This window comes from Chelmon rostratus, chromosome 4 (genome assembly GCF_017976325.1).
Source record: "Chelmon rostratus isolate fCheRos1 chromosome 4, fCheRos1.pri, whole genome shotgun sequence".
NCBI lineage: Eukaryota > Metazoa > Chordata > Actinopteri > Chaetodontiformes > Chaetodontidae > Chelmon > Chelmon rostratus.
In genome coordinates, this window is record NC_055661.1 from 22,102,145 (window position 1) to 22,125,307 (window position 23,163).

Consider the following 23,163-nt stretch of genomic DNA (forward strand, 5'->3'; position numbering starts at 1 on the left):
TACTCATCCACACTGAGTCAAGAATAAAGGCTGTTCAGCTCTTTGGCTTTACCTGTGTGTCGGTGAGGAGGAAGATTTGATGGTGCGTTCATGGCACTGCGTGTTCTTGTTGCTCGATCGCAGAACACTGAGATCAGAGTTACTGGATGTATGAACTTTGAGAAGGAATCTCAAATCCAGATGCCAGAAATGAGACCTTTTCTCCTTTTTGTGAGAGGAATTGTAAAATGTTGCGAGACTAATCTGAAGAATAATGAAGCAGAAAAGAGCACAGCCGAGTGCATTTTTAGGACAATAACGCGAACCCCGAGTTTTACGTAAAGATGTTCTAACTGGTGAGGGGGAGAGAGACAGAGGGAGAGGGAGAGGAAGGTAAAAAGGAACAAGGAACTGACAATTAGGGACAACTAATCACCAAGTGTGTAGCCAAGCGCATCCCCCCACGCTGGTGCCAGCGCTTGCACTGTGCTTGAACCTGTGCTGAATGCCAACGGCAGATAATTATAAACCCGCAGGGCAGGCCTCCTCTGTGCAGAGGGAGGGATGGAGCCTCAGCCAAGCCTGAACTCCTGACCTTCTTCACACACCAAGCGTCTGTTGTGGGCTTCGGGAGGTGCAAGATGGGTCACAGCGAGCCGTGAGGCAACTGGGAGAGAACGAGAGAGAGGGGCGGTAGAGGGCTATAAGGGGCGAGCGGGTGGAAGGAAGGGGGGATGGGGGATGGGTGAGGGACACAGACCAGGGAGGGTGAGGTGGGGGATGGAGGGATTTGAGGGAGGAGGTGCTCACTGGAGGGTCACTTTTTTGTTGGCATTCTTTGGTGAGCGCTCCCAACCAATCAGAGGGGAGACGGAGCCACTTGACAAATCAGAGTGAAACCCTCAGTGAGAGAAATCCCTTTTGTTATGCCTGTTTGGTTATCTCCTCTCACTTTATCAGCATTCATTAGGTGGGGAAATGTGCTCTGCTCAATTCCTTTGTATACAAAGAGAAGCCTTTGTTTGAGCTCGATCATCTTTTAACGTTTTCTTAACTTATCATTAGATTGTCTCATTATTATCAACAGTTAATTATTTAAAACCTTGACTCTTAATAGTTTTAAGGTATGGATCTTGCAAATTGTTGCCCCATTACCAGATTAAGGGATCAAGTTTGTAGATTATTAGCAGAATATTTTAACTGCAAAGTGGGAAAAGCTACTTGAAGACAGTAATCAAATACTGTTTACAGATTGTTCATTGAAAAAGTAATTACACTGCTTTTCTAATTACACAGCAGAAAAAGTAATGTGTGACATCACATGTTATTTTACTCTTGTTACTCAGCCCAGCTCGGTCAAAAGTGCTTTGAAATAACTTCAGAGCCCACATGTTGCATCTTATGTATTTACGTGTGGCGGTCTATCAAAGGCAGATCAGATGGTCACACTGAGTTTTAACTAAACATGAACACACAGAGTTACTGGGGAAAAGTGAGCCAGTATCGTCTCCTCTTTTGGTGGCAGCTCATGGCGTCTCCACACCTCCAGCCTCTGCACAAAGCGAGCAGCTAGTGCGGAAAAACTGCTATCAACCCGTCATCAAACTACTGCAAGACGTTGCTCCCCAAAGTGTGCTAGCAGAGATTACTGAACTGTAATGTGAACACTGAATTTCCAATTGTAATCCCATTACTGTGACACAGTACAAAGTGATGCATTACCCCCCAACTCTGTGTAATGACAGTGAAATAGCATTTTACTGTCCTGCTCCTTTGTCAGTGTGTAAGTAATGATGAAATATAGATAATAGTAGTGATTGTTGTGGTGCGTGGTGCATGCATGTAACAACATGGATCGAGCCAACAACCCCAAAGCACACATGGGGTTTGGATTTCTCTGGTTTTCTGAAATTTTATTAGTTTATTTATGTGTTTTATTTATTAATTCTGCATGCTGGCAAGATGATCCTTTCATTACGTTCTTGTCCCTTATCCTTAATCCAAATCTGAAAATTGTGAATGAAAATGAAATAGTAGTAAGGTCAATGTCGCTTTGATCCAGAACGAAGAAACATAGAGAAAGTACGCCGAATCACAAACAGAGGAAAATCTTTACTAGGGTCCCAATCTTCATTTTTCCGTCTCCTCTGTGAAGTCAGAAATGTCGGCGGACCACCTCGGCTCATCTGGCCTCCTGCTCTCATCATGAAGATCTCTCTCGCTTTGCACTTTGCCAATTTCCCATGATTGAATGTAATTGGGACCAGATAACCCTCTCTCTCTCTCTCTCTCTCTCTCTCTCTCTCTCTCTCTCTCCCCCTCCCTCTCTCTCTCCTCAGCAGTCTTTGATCACTTCTGACCTGGCTCCAGCTCAACTCTGACACACTGGCAACCATTTCTTGGGTGGTTTGTGATTGCTCACAGACAGACAGCGAGATATATTGAGTATTGATGTGAGAGCTTCAAAATCCAATATGCCGCGGTGAATATTACAACGGCATTCTCCGGGATCGTTAGAGGTCGTGCTACAAGCTTACTCGCAGGCATAAATACTGGGCAATAGAACCGTGTGAGTTGTTTATGCGTGTGTGCGTGCGTATCATGAGTGATTGTCTTGAGGGAACAGAACAAGATGTGCGCAAAGATTCCCAAATTCGATTCAGGAGATTTGTAAATCCTGTGCAAATTACTGTTGCCTCTCTCTTTCCCCCCACCGTACTCCTCTTTGAAACTCGTCTTCTGAGGCAATCACTCCCAGATGGGGAATATTAGATGTAATCACTTCCATTTGCCGGCTCTTTTACTCTCACTGCGAGGTGACATGCCGTCTCCCTCTGACATCTCCTCACAATGGACAATTACGGAGCACTCATCAATCACTTTCAGCGAAGAACTTTGACACGCAAAATCTGGTAGAAATCACCTCATTTGATAACCAAGAGAACTCTGCTTGTGTGCGTGATGGGTTCATATTGTGTGTGAGTGGCCCTATGAGTCCTTTTCTGTGCGCCGCTTCAAAACTGTCAAGTGCACTCAATGCAACTTTCACAAGCCCTTTACTTATAGCGTGGAGCACATACATACTGGAAGAGTTGCTTTTGATCTACCGTTTGATACGAATACTGTGTCAAGGGTGTTGGCTCAGCTTTAAAGATAACAACGTGCGCACAGCCATTCTGCTGAGGGGAAGCTGTCTTTCGGCCATATGGAAAAGCTGAAAATCACACACGGGGGAGCCTCACGTGTGGAATTAGAGGAGCCGCCGCTCCACCGTCGGACTTTATGCATGTTTTTCTCCATCTACCTACATGCCAAAGCCTCTTCTTCCATCTTAATTTTGAATGCATTCCTCTTCCTCCCTGCTCTTCTCCCCTCTTGCCCAACTATCAACCTCCCTCCTCTCCCATCCGCCCTCACCTCCTACCATCCCTCTCTCTCTCTCCCTCGCTTCCCTCTATCCTTCATTCTCTGAGACAGACAATAAAGCAAGCTTTTCCATGGCTGACCTGCAGTTCACCCCTGCCTCCACACCATCCCAAACCACAGACAGAGGGTGAGTTACAGCCCCAGATCCAATGTGGTGCAGAACAGTCCTGGATCCTGAGCCAGACTTGGGTCCCACAGGGCATTTTGGCCCCTGTGGCCGATCTACTCTGCTCAGTGCTGATGGGGTCACTCAGACTCCAGACATGTACACAACACTCACATCATTCTCCCATTGAAGGAAGCTCCTATGGATTCGGGAGGAATAAAAGATGCAAGATTGAGGGGAAAAAAAGGAGAAGAATGTTGAAATGAAGCAGAGAGGAAATCCTGTTTCACCGGGAGAGACCTGAAATTGCACTTATGCTGGAGTGAGTCCTCCCACATGTGTCCGGTCTTCAGAAAGAAGCAGAGCGAATTTTGACATTCATCTAATTCTGGGCACGTGCTCCTTTCTGCTTTTCTCACGACCCTCATTTGACACAGCCACATCACTGACCTTTGGATCTGTCATTTGGCAAGCAGAAATTATAGTTCATGTGAATCAGATGTTACAGAAAGGAAACTGAGTGCTCCTTCGCCGCCTGGCAGCTCGGCCGAAGGAGGAGCACCTGTTTCCAAATAAATCTTCAGATAAAAATGATATACTGTAGCTCGATCATATGTCTGGAAACGTGGAAATCTGATTCTTTGCGCATACATTCTGTTTTTTTCCCCCCCTCCCACCTGAATTCATCTATCACCCCAAGTTATAAGTTCCCATTCAGCGCTCCCCTTTTCTTAAGCAAATCCCAGAATTCAGGATTTAGAGCAGACGCCAGAGTCACATGTCTCTCCAGCTGCCTTCTTCCCAGAGAGGCTGCAGAGCATTTTGACCCCGGGGTCCCAGGGTTGAGGTGGAGGCCCAGCCAGCCCTCACTGGTGGAACCATGAACCGTGTCAGGTCATGTCAGCTCTCTGCTCAGCTCCCCTTACTTGAATGTAAATAAAGCCAGTCTGGCTCGGTTCCACGCCACCAGCACACTAACCCTCTTTTGCAGGGCCAATGGACGGTCTTCTGGAAAACAATAGGGTGATTAATATCCTCACTATACAGCTGCCACTGAGGCCAGTAGTGATAATTATGTGATCATATAAAACTTATATTGTTAAAAATGTGTAACAGTAGCACAAATACAGTAAGAAGCACATGCAAATGCTAGTGACTCAGTAAAGCCAGTTGTGCTAGCTTAAGTTTGCTAACATTAGCCACCGTGAGCTAATACCAGACCAAGCAAGGCGACAGCAGTAAAACCGCCGAGTGTATTGAATAGAGCGACTGTTCTTTTTATTGGTAGTAAATTCAACTTTTCATTTGTAAGTGGAGGGATGTGTTACATCTCTCATAGGTCTACACTTGCTTTAACATACAAGTGTGTTTGCATTTCCGATACAACCATTAAAAGAGCTCTATGCAGCATTGCAAGAAGGAAGGATCAGTATTGATGCAGATGTTTTTAATTTGATGCATTCTTCTTTTATATTGTGCAAAAAGCAGCTAAACTGCCTGCACCTGAGTCTGAGATGCGGGTGTGTTGCGCAGGTAGTGGCTATGGTAACAGAAGTCTGGTAAACTCACTACTTTCTCACTCCACACTTCCTGATTTTCTTCCTTTTCAAACTTGTAGTCCTCAGACCCAACTGACTTTGACCCGAGAGACATCACTTGAGGCAATTTATCAGACTGTCCACAAAAGCCTTTAGGTAACTTTTATTCACATGTTTCTGCAGGACTCCCCAGGCAAGATGTGCAAAACGTGTCTCCCTTCACATGCAAGCTGTTCAGTGTGTTGTTTTCAAACTATATTGTGATCTGGCAGCATCTATTTCTCTCGAAATGAACAAAATCCAATTCTAGGTTTTCCCCATCCCCGAGAATAACCCGTCTCTGCTGGGCACCTCAGCCCAAAGTAAAGAAAGACAAGAGAGACCTGGTCCCAAGAGGTCGTAAATTGTCGGGGCAGACCCAGTTTGAGCAGGGAATTGAGTGCAGGCAGACGCTCCCTTAAAGAGTCTAGTGGTCTCTGTTTCTCCCGGAGTTTAACCCTCTCACCTCTTCTCATTGCCCGCTCTTTTATTCAGAAGGCTGATTTATTGGAGTTCACGAGGGAGAAAAACAAGCACAGCACAGCCATCAGCCTCGCCTGTGATAAATGACCCACGCTGCTATCTTCATCTCAAGTGGGACCTACAGTTCCAATGAGTGAGAGAGTGTGTGCGTTCACTTGTGTGTAAGCTGGGGTCATGCTTGCGTTATTTTCTTTTTTGCATGCAATGTGCAGATGATAGAGGAAGAACTAGCAAACAAAACCTGAAGGAAGAACTCCCATAAATCTCTCTTTTAGTGACAGAAATTAGAGTGAAAGAGCATTTTATGATCGTGAAAAGGGTGCAAAAGTATGATGAACACACAATGAAAATATTTTGATAGAAATCTTTTCACTGTCTTTAACTACTCATTTATGGTTGTCTCCCTTTCTCAGCCTCACCAGGGTCCCCCCGATCCCTGGTCCTGCCCCAGTGCAACACAGCCCCTCTTCTCCCCGAATGAAATTCTTTGGAAAGTCATTTTATATCACCCTTTGACTGTGCATTGAACTGTAAAACCACCCCATTGGAAACAAAATAAAAGGATAGGAGAGGGAGAGAAGGGGGGATGGGGCAAGGAGGAGAATTATAATTCTTTGCAGGCCTTTGGTATTAACCCAAACACCAGAGCTGTCAGCAGTTCAGAGAGGGAGGTGCGAGGGGCAAACATTCAGTGTTAATTGGCACTTTGTAAGCTCTGAGCCTTCCTTTTGTGAGGGAAGTGGAAGAGAGAGTGAGTGAGCAAGGGGGGGGGGGGGAGGAGTGGTCAGCAGAGGGGGGTGAGGGAGGGAGGGAGAGAGAGAGAGAGAAAGAGAGAGCGACGGCTCTTGTTCTTGTAGGTTTGTTGGGCCTTGTTGAGGGTGTTTACGGTTCACTTCTTATCCTTTGTTAATTGGGCTTTCTCTCCCCCAATGAAAAAAAAAAAAAAAAAAGAAGAATTCATGTAACCCCCAGCCTGCCACCCATGCTCCCTGTGACTCTCCCCACTGGCCTGATCAGCAACACAGGGATAAATGACAAGAACATAACGAAAGGATTGTCCCGCGAACGTCGTTAAACTCGCACAAACGCTACAAATCTCTGCCTATCACTCGACATTTAATCACTTTGGATGCAACTGAATCTGCTATGGTCGCGTTAGCTTGTGCGTTTGATGTTGGTTCGGGAAAACAGCGCCTGTTAATTGGGTTAAATTATTCTTTCGAGCTTCTGCAGGTGCCAGATTATCATAAAACAAATCAGCAGCGGCCATTTTTTAGCAGTCAAAAGTATATTCCTGCAATCAGGTGCATGCATTAACATTTCCACCTTTCCCCCTGCTCTTCACCCGAGCTGATGCCCTCTGTGTTAACGCTGATGCAGAGGAGCAGACCATTAGGTACAGGATGTAAAAACACCCCGTCACTCCTCTTTGTGGATCCTCCGCTTCCGCCGATGTGTTTGGAGTTATCTGAAATAATTAAAGAGGACGAGATTGGCAGACAGAGAGGGAGAAAGATAGGAAGGCACCTGTCTTTGAGAGGGAGAGAGAGAGGAAGGGGGGGGGGGTGTTGTTGGCATGAGGCTGGTGCACTCTGCTTCACAGCACCTCTGGCCTCTTTCTGTCTCTCCCTCTCTCTCCCACTGACTGATGTAAATAATAATAGTGCCAGTACTGAAAGGACACAGGTGTCAACCATTGTGCTGCTCTGAATGGACCTGGGGGAAGGAGGTCAGAGGTCACAGGGCCACCTCAGCCACCTCTCACACCCCCAGTTTTTATTCACACTGACGCTCCCTTTCAGAGGTTTTCATCTCGCGCCCCCACCCCCCACCCCCCCCACCCCCCTCACTCATTCTCTCCTTTTGTTATCATAGCTCAATGTTTTGTGAAAACTTTTCAGAGGTCATGCACAAGCTCAGCGTTCATGAAGATTAACATTCTATTCAAAATTAATCGGCTCACACAACCACACAGATCAATGGCCGGTCTCACCTTGAAGAGCCAATAAATGTAAGGGAATTTAGATAAAATTTACTGCTTAGACAATTTGCTAAATGTTTATGGATTCCTCTAGCAGTAGCCTATCAGCCTTACCTGCTAAGCCTAGTTGCACTCTACAGTACATGCTCCAATATTTTACTTTATTCAGCAACATTTCTAGCTACTCAAGTACACGAGCTAAAATGCTATGCTACTATATGCTGCAGCTTCAAAACAATTCACATTTCTGAAACACAATCGTTCACTTTCTTGCTGAGATTTAGATAAGAAGATTTTTACCATTCCAATGACCATAAACACATATCTTGAAACTGCAAATTAGCTTATCTTAGTTTATCTTAGCATAAGGACTGTAAACGGGGAAACAGCTAGCCTGACTCCGTCCAAAGGTGAAAAAATCTGCCCACCAGCACCTCTGAAGCTCACTAACTAACAAGTTATATCCCATTTGTGCAAAAACCGAAGTGTGAGAACATCATGTGTAGTTTTAATGCTAAGCTAAGCTAACCAGTTGCCACCTCTGCTACATATTCACCGTACATACATGAGAAAAGGTATCAATCAATCTCCTGTAACTCTCAGCGGGAAGCAAATATGCTGATATGAAACCGCTTCTTTGACCACATTTATTTGCAAGAGAATTTTCTGAGTGCATTTTAGTTAAAACAGCACCGATGAGTGAGTGATAATGTGACAGTAAGCTATATTTGCAAAATCATATGTTTTTTGTGTGAAGTTCCTTTAAGTGATGACTTTCAGTTGCTTCTTTCATCTTCTTTCCAGGTGTGTCCACATCTGCGTGTTACCTCTTGGCCACGGTTGACTCTCCCGCCTCCGCCTCCACACAGGAGGCTCCTCGGTCCCGTCCTCACCAGCCGGTCACCTCTTCCCAAGCCAGTGGGTGATAAATGTCAGGCGCGCACATAATACACACAGGCCCGCGAGCACGCATGACATGATGCATGCGCGTGAACATCAAGGCCGCTCTGTCTGTAACGCTCAAAGCAGCTGACGGATGAAGCTGGATGGAGATTTGTGGAGCGGTGTCCTTTGTGCTCAAAGAAGCAGCACAAGAAAGAATCATAAACTGGGACTGCTGCATGATGGCTGAGGTGCACCGTATCGCCATGGATAGGTGACTATTTATGGTCTGTAACATTTCTGCTGCATCAGCAAACGTCGTGTGCAAACGTAAAACCGAGGACATGCTGTATGCTATCTAGAAAAAGATTATAGACTTATTTTACATGTCATTTGGTTTTACTACTGTAGCACATACACAGATTGTCTTGCTTTATCTGTCGACATAGAGATTATGTAATGCGCAGTATGACGGATATTAAAGCAGAAATCAACCTCCATTAAAAACCTCTGTAAGTAAGAGTCCAATTGGCCAATCAGTCTGCCACCTTTCAAGTTTTATGTGTAGTCAGTAAAGCAGCCAGCCTCAGCTTTGGTCTTGGCCTTGGCTGTTTGCAGTCATAATGAAAATGTTTGATCTTGATAGAGAGCCCAGTCTAAAACCCCGGAGAAAACCTCTGTGATACTGAAGCAGCAGGATAGCGATTATGTAAGTGTAGTTTAATTTGCAGCATGCACGGCAGTGGATAATAACTGAGAAAGACAAAATAAACACATCCATGGATGCATCAAGGTTTCAGCGTTTGGTAGAATATTTTGTGTGTGTGTGAGTGAGTGAGTGTTGTGGGTGGATGCTCCTCAGCCTATGAGATCCATGCTTGGTGGAGATGGAGATGCTAGCGAAGGGTGAGAGGATTTATTACCTAGCATTAGGAGCACTAATCTGTTGCAGGTGTTTCTGGCTGTTCTCACAGGCCATGGCTGCTCTCATCCCCGGGAGGCCCCCCCATGTTTGTGTGTGTGTGTGTGTGACAGAGAAAGAGACAGAAGGAGCGAGAGGAAGGGAGAGAGTTTTTTTTTCTTTCCACGTCCTCTGCAGGGAGATTATACCATCTTCACAATGCTCTCAAATCATGTCAAGTGATTTGAGTATCAAGATCAGGACAAAGAGAACATGTATTCCAATGATGTCTCCCCATCAGTCATATCGATCCAAAGAGTACAAGAAACCAGCAATGTGTAGGAGAATTGTGCAAATTTTTTAATTACAGATTCAAGACGTCTTCTTCCTGATCTGGCAGATTAACTTATATGCATCCTGGAGAAAGTGCTTTTCTTTTTGTCTCTCAGCTTTAACTTTTTTAGCAAAGCAATCGTTTGTTACATTGACAACTCACTCTGGGTATACAGTAGAAAACCACTGCAGGGTACACCCTCTAGTCTGGGGTGTATTACAATAAAGAAAAGACCACCAGGACGGATTGAGCCAACAGCTTCACAGGAAGCCTGTGGTGCTTTTGGGGGATGATGAACAAAGGCACAAAGAAACCCACTGAGAAAGTCCTGCTCTGTAGGAAGTCTGCAACGCCTACTGTGGCCAGCTTTGGAAAGAAGAAACTAAGGGAAATAGAGAAGAATGGAGATGGAGAGGAATCCAGGGGTGGAGAACAGTGAAGACAGGAACAGGAACAGGGAGGGAGAGGATTGAGATGGTGATGCAGGCTTTAAAAAAGTCAGAAGATTCAGTGAACAAACAGGACCTGGTTCTTTTTCAAACCACAGACTTTAGTATTTAAGAAGAAAACATTTCAAACCAAATTGCTACATAACCATTAAATGCATGATGCTCTAGGAAGGATTGTTTGTCCACAGAGGATGCAGTTCACTGACTGCTGCGGGTACAATTAGGTGACCTCACTTCACTACTTTGGCACTACTGCCCTCATGTGGACATTCAAAGTACTAGTTCATTCAGATTAATGCTTTGTTTTCCCAACAGGTATGTTGCTTTCACATGTACTTCATGCTTTTAAGTGTGTATGACTGGATGTTTTGCAAATGCAAAAAGCATATTTCATACCAAAAGGCAGGGACAGGGAAAACCACAAGCAATAAAACAATCTAACAAATGAGTTTCATTTTAAAGAAAATGAATTAAAAGGTAATTGTAAACAGTAAGTCTGGAATTTGAAAGCGGTCAGTGTTGTCTTGATTCACTGGGTTTAGACTCTGATCACTGCATGCAATGTTTGATGTTTCATTCCAGCCAGGTAACCTTTGTCTCTCCTTCTTTCCTGTCGCTTCTCAACTATACAAATAAGAGCACAAACACCCTCAAAACACCTCAACAAGAGACGTATTACGAGCAATTTATACCTGAATGTCATTTTATTCGTTTTCTTCTTTTGCCAAGCCTCTCATTTTTACCACATAACTGTAGAAGGTTGATGTTCCAACCACCACTGATCTGATTTTTATTTTATTTTATTTTTATGCACCTAATGGCAGTTGACTGCTGGCTGTACTGTGCAGATAGGAACTAACCCCTTTTTAATCTCTTTGAGGTAAGCCAAAATGAAACAAACCCAAGCCATAAGCTTTTCTCCCCTGTGGACTTTTTAGAACTGGACCTCTCCCAAAAGCAAGATGAGAAAAGGAGGACAAGGTCCAGTCTCTTATAAATAGTAACCTGATCCATTTGGCTGTTAAAAGAAAAACAATTTTCCAACTGGAAAGTTAAAGATCAGGGCAAAACATCTGGGTGTACTAGAATATTAAGGCTACATTTGAGTAGTGGAACATATCAGTTATCAATATCCACAGCATATCATATCATATCACTACATGACACATATCATGTCAAGGTCTAAACCAAATTATATATTTTATATATATGTATTGAACCTGCATGATTATACTTCGGATGAATATTTTTCATGGGATGTAATTGTAGGAGTTCTGAATGATATAGTTTGTGATGGGAGGGAACCAGTCTTTGATGAGATTCAGAGTGTGGGTGAACCAAGGGTAGAAGAGCTCTGGCTCCCTTGTAGCTCCCGTGATGATGATGTTCAAGGCTGCATCTGTGGCCGGGTAGGCTGGTATATCAGTGACACCCCTAGGATGCAGAAACATACTGCTCTTAGCCGCTGTGGATAGCAGTGGTAAAAAATTATGCAGAATACGCTGCAGCAGATCAATATCTGCTGTAAGACACTTTGCATTTTGAGTTTGGCGAATGCTCACTGTATTCTTGACTAACCTGACTTTCTCCATAGCCGATTCAGTGTCAATGAGTCCCAGTGTACATATAGAGATGGACACGTTGCTCTTTTTCATAGCCAGCTCATGCTGAAGGGTTCCAAAGAAACCGTTCAAGGCAAATTTTGTTGAGGTGTACGGTGCCACGAAGGGACTGGGCATTTTACCTGTGACGCATCAATGAGAGTTATTCAACACAATTATGAGCTCATTGCGGTGTTTTGTTTTGTTTTTTTGCCTCATTTACAAAGCTTTTGTACCCAGAAGTTTGAGCTTGCCTTGTCCGTTAGGCAGCTGTTCTGGAGCTTTCAATGATATCACATGATCTTCTTCAGCAGGTGGAGTTTTACATTACACCTTCAAGAGTTCAACCAATTTATTTTGGAACAATATAAGGACTAGTTTAAAAAAAAATCCAATCCTTAAAGGGCTCAGAAAAAAAAACTGATGAAGATCATGTGAAATGATGGAAAGCTCCAAAAGAGACTTTAAAACAGTCCACTTTAATCATGTTTTCAAAATAACCAAGCATTCTTTGATTTCATGAAGGACAACTACAACAAGATTATCATCATCTATTTCTTTTTTCCACTGATAAATAAAAATAATGAGGCCTATCTATATATTATTTGTAATTGAGGGGTGAAAATGTTGGCAAGTAATATTGTATGTATATGTATATGAAAATAATGATGCAAATCTACCTAAAAGTGATGAAACAACCACCAGAGATCCTTTGCTTTGCTCAAGGGAGGCCATAGCTTTCCAAGCCATCTGAACATAGCTGAAAAAATTGACCTTTGAAAAGCATGCACACACACACACACACACACGCACACAGGTCAGTACCTCCCCCCTCATTTAATGTGCAGATAGACCATCAAAATGCAGCGCTACCTTCATCAGCCACTTGATGTGCTCCACGTCTCCCGTCCACAAGGTGAAGGGGCTCGGGCCAATGTGGTTGAGTATCAGGTAATCCAGCCCTCCGAGCTTTTCCAGAGCAAAATCTACCACCTTGTCTGGGTCTGACTCACTGGCCATGTCCGCTGCTATGTAGAGAGCTTTCTGGGCTCCCAAACTCAGGCACTTCTGGGCCACCTGTAGAGCAAAGATGAGAAATAATGTGTTAACTGTCCAAATGGAGTCTCTGGAAGTAGTACAGAAAACACAGGTTTGAGCATCAGGCCTCTTTATATCAGAATCAGAAGCTTTTATTGTCATTACACAAGTGCAACGAAATTACATTCGGTTATAACCACATATATGTTGTCAAGCTCACTGACCTCCTGCAACACTTTCTCTCTCCTGGCTGTAATTACTACCTGGGCTCCGAAGCGGGCATAGTGATATGCCATTTGTTCACCAATACCTGTACTGGCCCCAGTCACCACAACCCTGGCACCCCTGAGAGACTCTGAGAAAAACATGAGACACACAGAAACAATAAATCCCCATTGCATGTTGATAAATGCTGAACCAAAGTCTTTGCAGTAAAAAGATAAACTAAACCAAAGTCCTCCATGTGTTGTTGAAATTTCGTCACTTGGCTTTGTGCCCTTTAGACTCAAAGTGAACGAAACCTCTGACCCTGAGGTGGAGGGAGGAGGAACAGATACCAACAATACTCTGTCCCCTCTTTGCAAAGGGCGTTAAAATGGTCATCATCCAGTGCGACAATCACTCCTTTCAGTGCCTAACCACTCATTCTCCTCCTGTTATCTCCACATGTACGGGCAAAACTGCACTTGCAGGATAACAAACCTTTGTATGGTATGTCTAAAGATGCAAAGTGCATCTGAAACAAGTCAAAGTTTCATTTTCCATTTGTAAAATGCAGCCATACAAAATGTCAATATAGTATCTTCTATAAGATGTAGTATCAGCAGTGGTAGTAGCATTTCAGAAGGTGGTATAATGTTGCAGTTGTTGAAAACCGTACACGGGGATGTTCAAGGTCATTAACACCACCCCATTGACTCAAACCATATCATTTCATTACTTATGGAAACTCAGCTGCACACTGCCTCCTCACAACAAGGATAAATGCTGTCTTCTCTCTCTGGTAAGACCTCAGTCACAAGCAGAAAGCATGTCAGATTATCAACAATTAGTCAGCTTGCGAATCCTTTCCTAAATCTCCCCAGGGGAACACTGAACTTTTAGTATCAGTATACACAGATATTTTGTAGAACGCAGACCAGTGAGCATGTACAGCATCTCATCAACCAAACAGTCACATGATGAGTTCACATGGGCCACATTAAAGTGTGGACCTTGATAAGCCTGTAGAGGGAATATATAAAAACTGACATTAAAGACTAATTACATTTTAGCAAGTCGGAAACAGGACAGGACAGGAGGGCTCTGCAGCAGAACATCCCTGGTATGCATCCTCAGGGCATCAGCACTGAGGTGAGGTGTCTGCACATAGCCCGTGGCCCTCATGGCTGCTTATCCGGACAAGATAAAGTGTTCTGAACCTATTTAGATAATCTATCTCAACAAAATGAACAGTGAAGGTTTGTAACTGTTTGGTCATCATATCCTTACTGAATTTCTCTCTCAAACGAGCCATCCCAAATTATTGTGTGATTGAATCAATTGGCTGCAGACAGGCTTAATGATCATATAAAACTGAACGAACTGAGAAAGGAGAAACGTCTGTATAAATATAATTGTTTGCCAAATATCATAAAGAGATTCAGGACAGTTTCTTGTGCTTTGTCCCATCTCTGTGTCATGTTAAGGCATCCCTTGTCACACTGTCAGATTTACCTGTAGATGACCTTGAGTGACATGTAGCAGATTCATAGCCCTTTTTGCAGCCAATAGCTTCAAGTTCAATAATAGAAAGATATGGGAGGAAAGTCAAACATAAAAAAATGTGAGAAATTTATTCTAGTTTTGATGACTTTGCATTTTGTGATGTGACTTCAAATGAGTCTCTTAGCTTGTCACATGTGGTCTGCTCAGACAATAAGGCTCAGGATTGGATTTTCCTGACTGACTTGATTTTCAGCTTTGTGACGACATATTTGTAGGAGGATTTTCTCAATCCATAAATACTTCAGTTTACCACAAACATTCAAAATCAGCACACATGCAGACACACGCTTTTCATTGGACAGGAAGGTTAAGAAAAAATGTAATAAGAAAAGTAGTAACTAAAGCTGTCAGACAAATGCAGTGGAGTAAAAAGTACAATATTTGCCTCTGAGATGTAGTGGAGTAGAAGTTGTATAAATTGGAAATATTCAGGTAAAGTACCTAAAATTTGTACTTAAGTACTTGTGATAATGTACTTAGTTACATTCCACCAGGACATAACCACCTGTCATCACATTGTCACACCTGCATGTTTGCTGCTACTGTGTCACCAAACACAAAAAATCATTCGTCGGATATTAACAGCTATAGAAATCTGTAATCTTGCAGTTGCGTCTCTCTTACCTGCGTCAAAACTGGGTCGAGTCCACTTGACAGCAAGGAAAGCAACACATACACTCGCTGCAAAGATTTTAGCGAAAGTTCCCATTTTGCAAACTTGTCAGTTAAATCAGCGTTGCGGAGTGAGCGCAGATTCCCGCAGCAGCAGGTTCCAGAAGCGGCTCTCACGGGAAATATGAGGAAACCTACTGTGATCCCTCCTCTCTTTTACTCATGTCATGTATGAAAGGGGCATGTCAATCGGAAAAGAGGTTCATTGAACTTCCATCAGGCCTGACCTGCTTCTCAGATAGAAATAAAAAAAATATATCATTAATATTCAAAAACGCCTAGTTTAAAATGGCTGTTTTTAAAAATGTGATCAAAATTGTATAAATATATATATTTAAAAAAGACAAAAATATCGAATCTGATATTCCTAAATGACGCTACCGCTAGCTTTTGAAAGGGCAACTTTATTGATACAACCCTTGTGTACAGTTTTCAAGCAGGGTTGTCCTTCAGTGGAGCTATCTTGGTAACGTCTGTACCAACTCATTCTTGTTGTACTTGGAATAGCAGTTCATAAAAGGGAACTACACCGTTGTGGACCATGGCGGCAAGGATTTTGCCCATAGTGAAGTCAGTATTTTTAATTTCACTCGTGTTTACCCTTCAATTAATGCTGCTGTAGGTACGAGCTGCCTGATTAGCCAGTTAGCTAACTGTTGCGATGTTAGCATAATAGTCAGTCTCTGCGAGAGCTTTCCAGCTGTCATTTTCAACCTCTTTACTTAGTGGTTTATATAGTTGGTTTGCTCACCAACTCAGCAGTAAAAGTGTTGTGTTCTACATTCACGGGATTTGGACGTTGGCCTAACGGCCCACGATTTGCCTTCGTTCGCTAACGTTAGCTATTGCTTTAACTTAAGTTTCTAGCTAATTTCATTGGTAATTACTTCTCATCAAAGGGCACTCGTAAGTGATGTACCTAAAATGTAATCGTGTTTTCAATTGTGGATACAAGGGTGGGTAATCCCGGTTTATTGCCTGACTGCCTCTCTTTTTTCATTGTCAGACTGGCCACCAAGGTGACCATTGCAGGAGGAGCTCTCTACGTTGCCTGTGACTCTGGTCTGTTGGGAAGCAGTGAGCAGGGCTCAGAGGCCCTGGGGAAGGCTAAGGCTGCAATACCGCCCGCCGTTGAGGAATGGATGAAGTACTTTGGCCTGGAGGTACAAATAAGATAATAATGCTCAAGTAAATTGTAGTGCTTAAGCATAACACTCACTCGTGTTGTACATTGTGCAAATGTGCCTTAAGTAGGCAAATAGGTCAGTGGACACCCCTGACAGTGCTTTTGATTATTCATATAATAAATAAATGAATTGATTGAATTTCATGCAAGTTTTCTCGATCTCATGGTCTGTTCCTCATGGGATTTTACGACACCTTTACAAGATGGAAATACTGTATTCACTGTAGAGCCAGTAAAAAAACAACATTATACTCATTCTCTGTTTCTCCATGGTAGATTACACCAAAAATACACATTATTTTTTTCAATGTGACGATAAGTACGTGGCTTGGGTTTACTGGAGATGCATGTCATTTTCAAAAATGACAATAAACAGTCAACATTTTAGTTAACCTTAAGAAGTCATTAACCAGGTGTCAGTATATTCTGTCAGGGAAATATCCCAATGATATTTCATTATGTATTTCATATCTCTATTCTGGTCTAACTCTGGAGTAATATGACTATTTTCTCTTCTCATTGAACCATCACACGATCAACCCTTAATCAATTTATCTGCATGTGTTATTTTAGTGTCACAAGTGAAGCATGATCAGCCAAAATGATATCTTTCCCATTTCATGCATCATCTCTTCTTGCTGGATTAAAGTATTACACGATTTCATATAAATTCAATATAGTGTGTAACTACAAAGCATTGTACTATGCTGTTTCTAACGGATCCCCCCACCCCCAACCCTCTTCAGGCTCAGCTTCCTACCCTGCCTACCATTGAATTCTCCCCTGTTCAGGCGTGGAACTCTGGTAAGAACCGAATGAAAAGCTTGGTCCTTTTTGTAATTTTTTAGTTTGTCTTTTTGACTGTGTCCACCTCGAAATTGTGGTCAACAAGTGCAGTGATTTTTTTATTAGCAGTGATTTTTTTAGCATTCCACTGGGGCTAGTATTCAATTTTAGCATCACCATTGAGACTCTGAGATCAGTATATTTCAATTGGGTAGCACCTTAAATGCTTTGTACATATTTTTGGAGCGTCACACCCAAACCATTGATCTTATTTTATTGCAGGAGTGCGGTGGACGATTTCGTCTCTTTCGGAGGCTCCAACAAAAGCAAATGAGTACTCAAATCAGGGTGTGCAGTACCTGAAAGACCTCACCAAGTGAACAGGAACAGGAACGTATTTATCTTTTGGAGTTTTGCACTTGAGAAATGACATTATTCTTCAAAAGTTGTAGCCCCTCACAAGAAAGAAGAAACACCCAACACGAAAGAAAGCTGCAAGGTGAAAAAAAGTTGTGACATTTGGCCGCAAGGAGTTTAGTCTCATGAATGGGTACTGTGGTTCTGTAAATGGTAGTGGCATTGGTTGGGAGTTGTACATAATGCAAAGAAACAAAATGTATTTTAAAAGTTGTTCTTTCATTTTGTGTATACCACCAAAATTTAGCTCAACTCTCTCTAATATGCAATATTTGACTCCCCTTTGTTCTCAAACCACCCAAATGTTATGAAGAGAATGTGTGTTGTATATATGCAGTTTCACAATTTGTGACTAAATAATACACCGATCTTAAAACACATCCAGTCTTGTGTTTGATTTACTGTGAAGAATACTGTATATACTGCATGTGGATCATGGCAGTGTGTTCAAAGAACAAGACCAAACAAATGTGCAAAAATCTTTATTACTCATGATGGAATAATAATGACACCAATGGCCTGTTGATGCTGCTACAACTTCAGAGCAGGAGGAGGTGACTGAAAGCATGAAGAAGAGCGCACACAGCCATTTGTAAATCCACTTTACACAACATGGAAACACTCCACAGCCCCACCACCGGTGACGTAGTGTTGAGCTTTTTTTTTTTTTTTTTTTTTTTTTTTTTTTTTTTAAATGTGGGTTAAACAAACCGTACCAATTCTGCCCCACAGTCACTTCTCTACAGTCAAAATAAGGTTTGAAAATCTCCACACACTCATCAGATGATGCATGCAGAGTTCTGACAGCCAAAAATAACAGTAATAGTATATTTACTCATTGACTAGTTTACTGAGAGATACAATGAATGATTTGAAGGACGCCAAGACCAATTCAGCAACTAGGACATAGTGACAAAGGTGGGATGAAATAAATACCAATACCATATTGCAAGCATACATGTCATGTCTGCAAGACAAAGTTATAAAGACTAGACCGAGAGTTAGTTACTGTCAACAAACTGGTTTGCCGGTTGATTATACCTGTTAAATATTCAGTTTATAATTCATGTTTAATAATGACCTTTTCACTAAAAGCTGGTGTTTTGATGAGATATTTGTATAAATGAGAGTAATCACAACAGGCAACATTACAAGGCGTTTTACACAAGTTGTACATATTAAATACTGTCATCTGGATTGCAACAATTTTTTTCTTCTTTTTTTATACATGCGTGTGATATAAAGCATTTATTTTGCCACATTTGCTCTCAAGGAAAAAGCAATTTGGGGAAACTATGGTATGTAGCGTACCATAAACTAAACACGAACTTCATACAATAAAGTGCTCCCCACAATATCCACAGTGAGATTACACAACCAAGGAAGATGGGTTATATTTTAAGAACATGGTCATACCGCATTATGAGCAAAACACAGCACTAATAAGAACTGATGGCTGCAAAACTTTCCTCAAGCTGTCAGTGTCGTAGACAGTCGGAGATAGAATATGTACAATATTGCAGAATGACAAGCCAGAAGGCACTTTATGATTTGTGTGGGATCAAATTGAAATGAGAATTTAGCAAACTGCATCCTCATCACCATTACAAATGATCTGATACAATACTAAACATGGTGCAAAGGTGCTGGAGTTGATTCACACATGAGCATAATTCATCTAAAAGGCGTTTGAAAATATAAGTGCTCCATTCAGGTGATTTGATAATGCTGCTTTCATTCATCCCTTCCAGTCCTCACACTAAATTATTAAATAATATGGGCAGATAAGTACAGTACATGATTTATCTGCCCATTTCATTCAATAAATGCCTCAGTGGAAGACATCTGTCCCAAATATAACCTGTATATCATTCTTATTAGCTATTTAGATGAGCCAAAGAAGTGCAGCTTTCTTATTACACACTGGGATTTAATAAAGATAATTACTTTAAAGTCAGATCAGCGACTATCTCAGGGACAACAATGCAAATTCATTACCAACCGCACGTTGCAGCTGTTGGGCAGTGCAATCTTGGACTGTCCAAACTTAAAGTATAAAGTACAGCAGCAACATTAAAACAAGTCGACTCCCTCTCCTCAGAATAGCCAAGCATAGCGGTGCTACAGTTTTGCTGTGCATATGAAAAACAGATTGCACTTTCTTCCGAAAAATGAAGCGTATCAACTATTCAACCTTGCCATGGCTTTGAAGAACAAGATTATAACAATGAGTGGAACAGAAGCAGATGGACGGAGGCTGGGGAGTGAGATAAAGTGTCCACTATCTCTAGGTGGTTTTGACCAGGTCATAGACATGGATATGAAAGTCATCATCATATTTGATATAGTAGACAGAGGGCTTGGCAGGGACCTGGTAGATGACCAGGCCCGTTCTCTTCACACCCTTGTCAGTAACATACTCCACTTGTTTCCCCACCAGACTCTCCGTCTCTTCTCCTGGCTTCCTGTCTGCAGGCAACAGGTGCTTGTTTTCTGAGAAGTGAAACATTACAACATTACTGTTACAGATGAGTTGGTTTGAAATTTGCTTTTGTGTAACTCATCAAATATCAAAGTGGGTATGAAATAATGTCTGATTTGGTTTCTGAAATGTGCATCCGGAGCATTAAAAACACAGGTTTTGTCTTATTCTTTAAATCTATCTCAACAATTACATTTACAGACATAGAAATGAAAAAAAAAATCCTGAAAACCAGGCTTTTCAATGCTTTCTAGACAGGTCTAAGAATCCTGTATATACATTTTTAATCATGATTTAGTTAAGATCTTCATCTGTAAATTGAAAATGATCTATTACACAAAGCTTTAACAGACTGAAATAACAAATTATAGGGTTTTATAGTCATAATGCCTCAGTATTCTGATAGAAGATTTCTCACTGTGAATTAGACTCAATTAGGAGTTGCTGTGAATATTTTTGTGTGCCAAATAACTGTAATATTCTCAAATTAGAAGCAGCAATTGGAGCATATTTAAACATACCCATCACCACTGCAACAGCTCCAGACACAGTTGTTTGATGAAAACACTGACTAGAGTCTTGGCTCTCATAATCTCTTTAATGATCCGACCCCAAATACTTTGGTGGAAAACCCTTACTCTTTACAGCATATGTCAAGAGGGTCTGTGTCCATGGCTGCAAGAAGCGCTTACTCAAAATATGTAATTTTGCCTGTTTGCTCCTGGGAATCGAACTCCCTCATAAAGATGTGTGATAAAACAGATTTCCATGACCACTGTAATTGCTGGTGAGCTCACATGCTATCCATGCCAGATTAAGCGAGTGTAAGTGAAAAAACGATGCACGTCACACTGTGGCTGGACTTGATTCTATCTATAAACCCTTAGGACAAGATTATCAAAGACTTAATAAGACTTTGTGAAGTATCAATCTGCCTTTGTTATATCCAAATGACCGGTACCTGCTTCAGGCAGAATCCTGAGATCTCCATCAGCGTAGTCATCCCATAGCTGGTACATATAAAGAACGGGGTCCTTTTCATAAGTGATATAATACCAGTTGGTCATGATTGGAGCTCTGGAGAGGACCATGCCTCTCCACTCGTTCTTCTCTCCATCTTCTTTTTCGAACAGATGCTCCACAGCTTTGCCCACCAGCTCCTCCGCCCCTGGTGGTATCTTGATCTTGTTGTTAACTGTGGAGGCACAGCCACAAAAGGAAATAAGAAAGTGAGAAACACGTCAACCCAACACTTGCAAACTAGCCAGCGCAGATTAAGAGAGAGGCCGACTAACTCACCAACTTTTTCCGACAGGACTTGTAGGTTCGACACTCTCTCGTCCTTGAACAGCTCGATGCCGTAGACGCAGTCAAAGCCGTCATACTTCACCATGAAGAGAGAAGGGTTCACACTAAGCCTGTCGAGCACTGTTCCCTTCCATTTGCTCTGGTTGCCCTTCTCGCGCCAGTTATGCTGAATGCGGACTCCCAGAATGCTGTTGGGATCCGGGGTCAACATGTCACTCAGCTCCCCGCTACTCCGCTTTCTGGTAAAATAGGAGTAATATGCAGGTCTGCGTGTCTGCGGTTAAGGTTTAAAGCAAATTGTGCACCTTACACATACAAAAAAGGTTTTATGGCATCACGCTATGTAACCTGGACATGCCTTCTGGAAAGCTACTGTAGCTTAAACTGAGGTCATTCCATATAAACTTTCATATTGAGGTCTATTTGCAACATTACCAACATCAAAACTTATTTTGCAATTTTTTTATGCAGCTGATTATTTAAATCAGGATGCAGTATGACTTTTTGTCACTTATTATAGCAATAAGTCTCATATGAACTACTGGATCATTCCTGAACTTTATACCTGGCTAAACCACATGTTCGTGCATGTTTTCCTGTTGCATTATATTCTAAAACCAACATTAATGGCATCATCGTGATTGCGTATGCAGTAGCTTTGTTTCTACATACCTGCCCCTTTTCTTGGACATGCCTCCAGAAATTCAAAGGCTACTGATTAAGAGAAAAACAGGGCAATGTTCAGTTATTATGTGAGTGAATAAAACAGCTGGCAAACTTCACATGTTGTGTCCACTATACAGCATGAGGAAGGCCTCCACTTCAGCTGAGAGGCTGGGCTGTCTGTGGAGACCTGTGACAGGCTGCAGCCTGCTCAGCGGAGACTGACAACTCCAGCAGCCAATAGATTAGCATGATGGAATAACTTCCTGGGTATTTTACTTTAACTGCACAACCATGGAGGTCACTGTTTTCTACTGAGGGGAGACTGTGTAGCTTGTCATATTTAGTTAGCGGACTGCACAAGTCTCGCCGAGGTGAATGATTAAATAGGCAATACAAAATATGTCTGACACAACTTCCAAGAGAATACGTCAGCCATTTCACTGTATCTGACGAATTACAGTATGTAACGTTAGCCGGTTACATTTTAGAGCAAATAACTTGTGTATTAGCAAGAAACGTAAAAAATAGTATGGGTGAGCACGATTAACTACGCGATAAATCATGCCGTATACCACCTGTCCTGGACTAAATCCAACACACCACACAGTGTAGGTTACCAGTAACACTCGTCTGTCCTAGCTCTACCTCAATGCAGATGTTAACGTTACTGTAAGAGAAGTGGAGGCGGCTAGCTACATCCGCTCTTCGGTGTCCCTGGTGGCCGGTAACAAACACCGGCAACAACTGGGTGTTAACAGCCTTATTCTCCCTCGGAACACATTTTCATTACCTTTACGCAGATTTCATATCACTAGTGTTCAGTTCGTCTGGCAGAGAAATGTTGCCACACTCCAACCCGCCTGTGTAAATCTCGCGAAACCTGTGGAAAATGGGAGATGCGGAGAGACGACTCTATTTCCCAGCGAGCCCTCGGTTACCATGACCGCAGAGAATGACACGAACACGCGCGCAATGGATAGTGGGAATTGATGTATCGACGACAATGATACGGACTTTTAACGACCGGAGTTAAACAGGTGTTGTAGACAGTGCTGCATGCTGCGTTCGAGGTTTGTCGGAAATAGCGTAATTAAGGTATTAGTGCGCATGATCGACAAGGAA

General features: G+C 42.3%; 3 protein-coding genes across 4 annotated transcripts; 1 reads left to right on the top strand and 2 right to left on the bottom strand.

Annotated features, from left to right (window-relative positions):
• Positions 1–9,682: 9,682 nt before the first annotated feature.
• hsd11b1la (hydroxysteroid (11-beta) dehydrogenase 1-like a) lies at positions 9,683–15,304 on the bottom strand. Its single transcript, XM_041935509.1, has 6 exons — positions 15,149–15,304; positions 12,982–13,112; positions 12,593–12,796; positions 12,400–12,493; positions 11,697–11,862; positions 9,683–11,552 (listed from the first exon to the last, which is right to left on the bottom strand). Exons 1-6 carry the CDS (start codon positions 15,231–15,233, stop codon positions 11,369–11,371), a joined length of 864 nt encoding a protein of 287 aa, XP_041791443.1. The 5' UTR covers positions 15,234–15,304; the 3' UTR covers positions 9,683–11,368.
• A 324-nt stretch (positions 15,305–15,628) lies between these two features.
• micos13 (mitochondrial contact site and cristae organizing system subunit 13) lies at positions 15,629–17,965 on the top strand. The gene is made up of 4 exons (XM_041935789.1): positions 15,629–15,766; positions 16,203–16,359; positions 17,129–17,186; positions 17,451–17,965. Exons 1-4 carry the CDS (start codon positions 15,738–15,740, stop codon positions 17,546–17,548), a joined length of 342 nt encoding a protein of 113 aa, XP_041791723.1. The 5' UTR covers positions 15,629–15,737; the 3' UTR covers positions 17,549–17,965.
• A 313-nt stretch (positions 17,966–18,278) lies between these two features.
• On the bottom strand, positions 18,279–23,116 carry LOC121605737 (spindlin-1-like). 2 transcript variants are annotated; one of them, XM_041935788.1, is made up of 5 exons: positions 22,832–23,116; positions 22,048–22,086; positions 21,367–21,614; positions 21,029–21,262; positions 18,279–20,078 (listed from the first exon to the last, which is right to left on the bottom strand). In XM_041935788.1, the coding sequence occupies exons 2-5, from the start codon at positions 22,065–22,067 to the stop codon at positions 19,873–19,875; spliced, it is 708 nt and encodes a 235-aa protein (XP_041791722.1). In that variant the 5' UTR covers positions 22,068–22,086; positions 22,832–23,116; the 3' UTR covers positions 18,279–19,872. The 2 variants fall into 2 exon arrangements, with proteins under 2 accessions (XP_041791722.1, XP_041791720.1); XM_041935786.1 differs by having other exon boundaries at positions 22,048–22,089.
• Positions 23,117–23,163: the final 47 nt, after the last annotated feature.

Excerpts from the sequence above, each read along its gene's own strand:
- hsd11b1la (XM_041935509.1), bottom strand. The coding sequence starts at position 15,233 with ATGGGAACTTTCGCTAAAATCTTTGCAGCGAGTGTATGTGTTGCTTTC. Across the intron at positions 12,494-12,592 it reads ACATCAAGTGGCTGATGAAG|GTCAATTTTTTCAGCTATGT; the intron begins GTAGCGCTGCAT and ends TGCTTTTCAAAG. Across the intron at positions 11,553-11,696 it reads TCGGCTATGGAGAAAGTCAG|GGGTGTCACTGATATACCAG; the intron begins GTTAGTCAAGAA and ends TCTGCATCCTAG.
- micos13 (XM_041935789.1), top strand. The coding sequence starts at position 15,738 with ATGGCGGCAAGGATTTTGCCCATAGTGAA. Across the intron at positions 16,360-17,128 it reads TGAAGTACTTTGGCCTGGAG|GCTCAGCTTCCTACCCTGCC; the intron begins GTACAAATAAGA and ends AACCCTCTTCAG. Across the intron at positions 17,187-17,450 it reads TGTTCAGGCGTGGAACTCTG|GAGTGCGGTGGACGATTTCG; the intron begins GTAAGAACCGAA and ends ATTTTATTGCAG.
- LOC121605737 (XM_041935788.1), bottom strand. The coding sequence starts at position 22,067 with ATGTCCAAGAAAAGGGGCAG. Across the intron at positions 21,615-22,047 it reads ATGTCCAAGAAAAGGGGCAG|AAAGCGGAGTAGCGGGGAGC; the intron begins GTATGTAGAAAC and ends CTATTTTACCAG. Across the intron at positions 21,263-21,366 it reads AGTCCTGTCGGAAAAAGTTG|TTAACAACAAGATCAAGATA; the intron begins GTGAGTTAGTCG and ends GTGCCTCCACAG.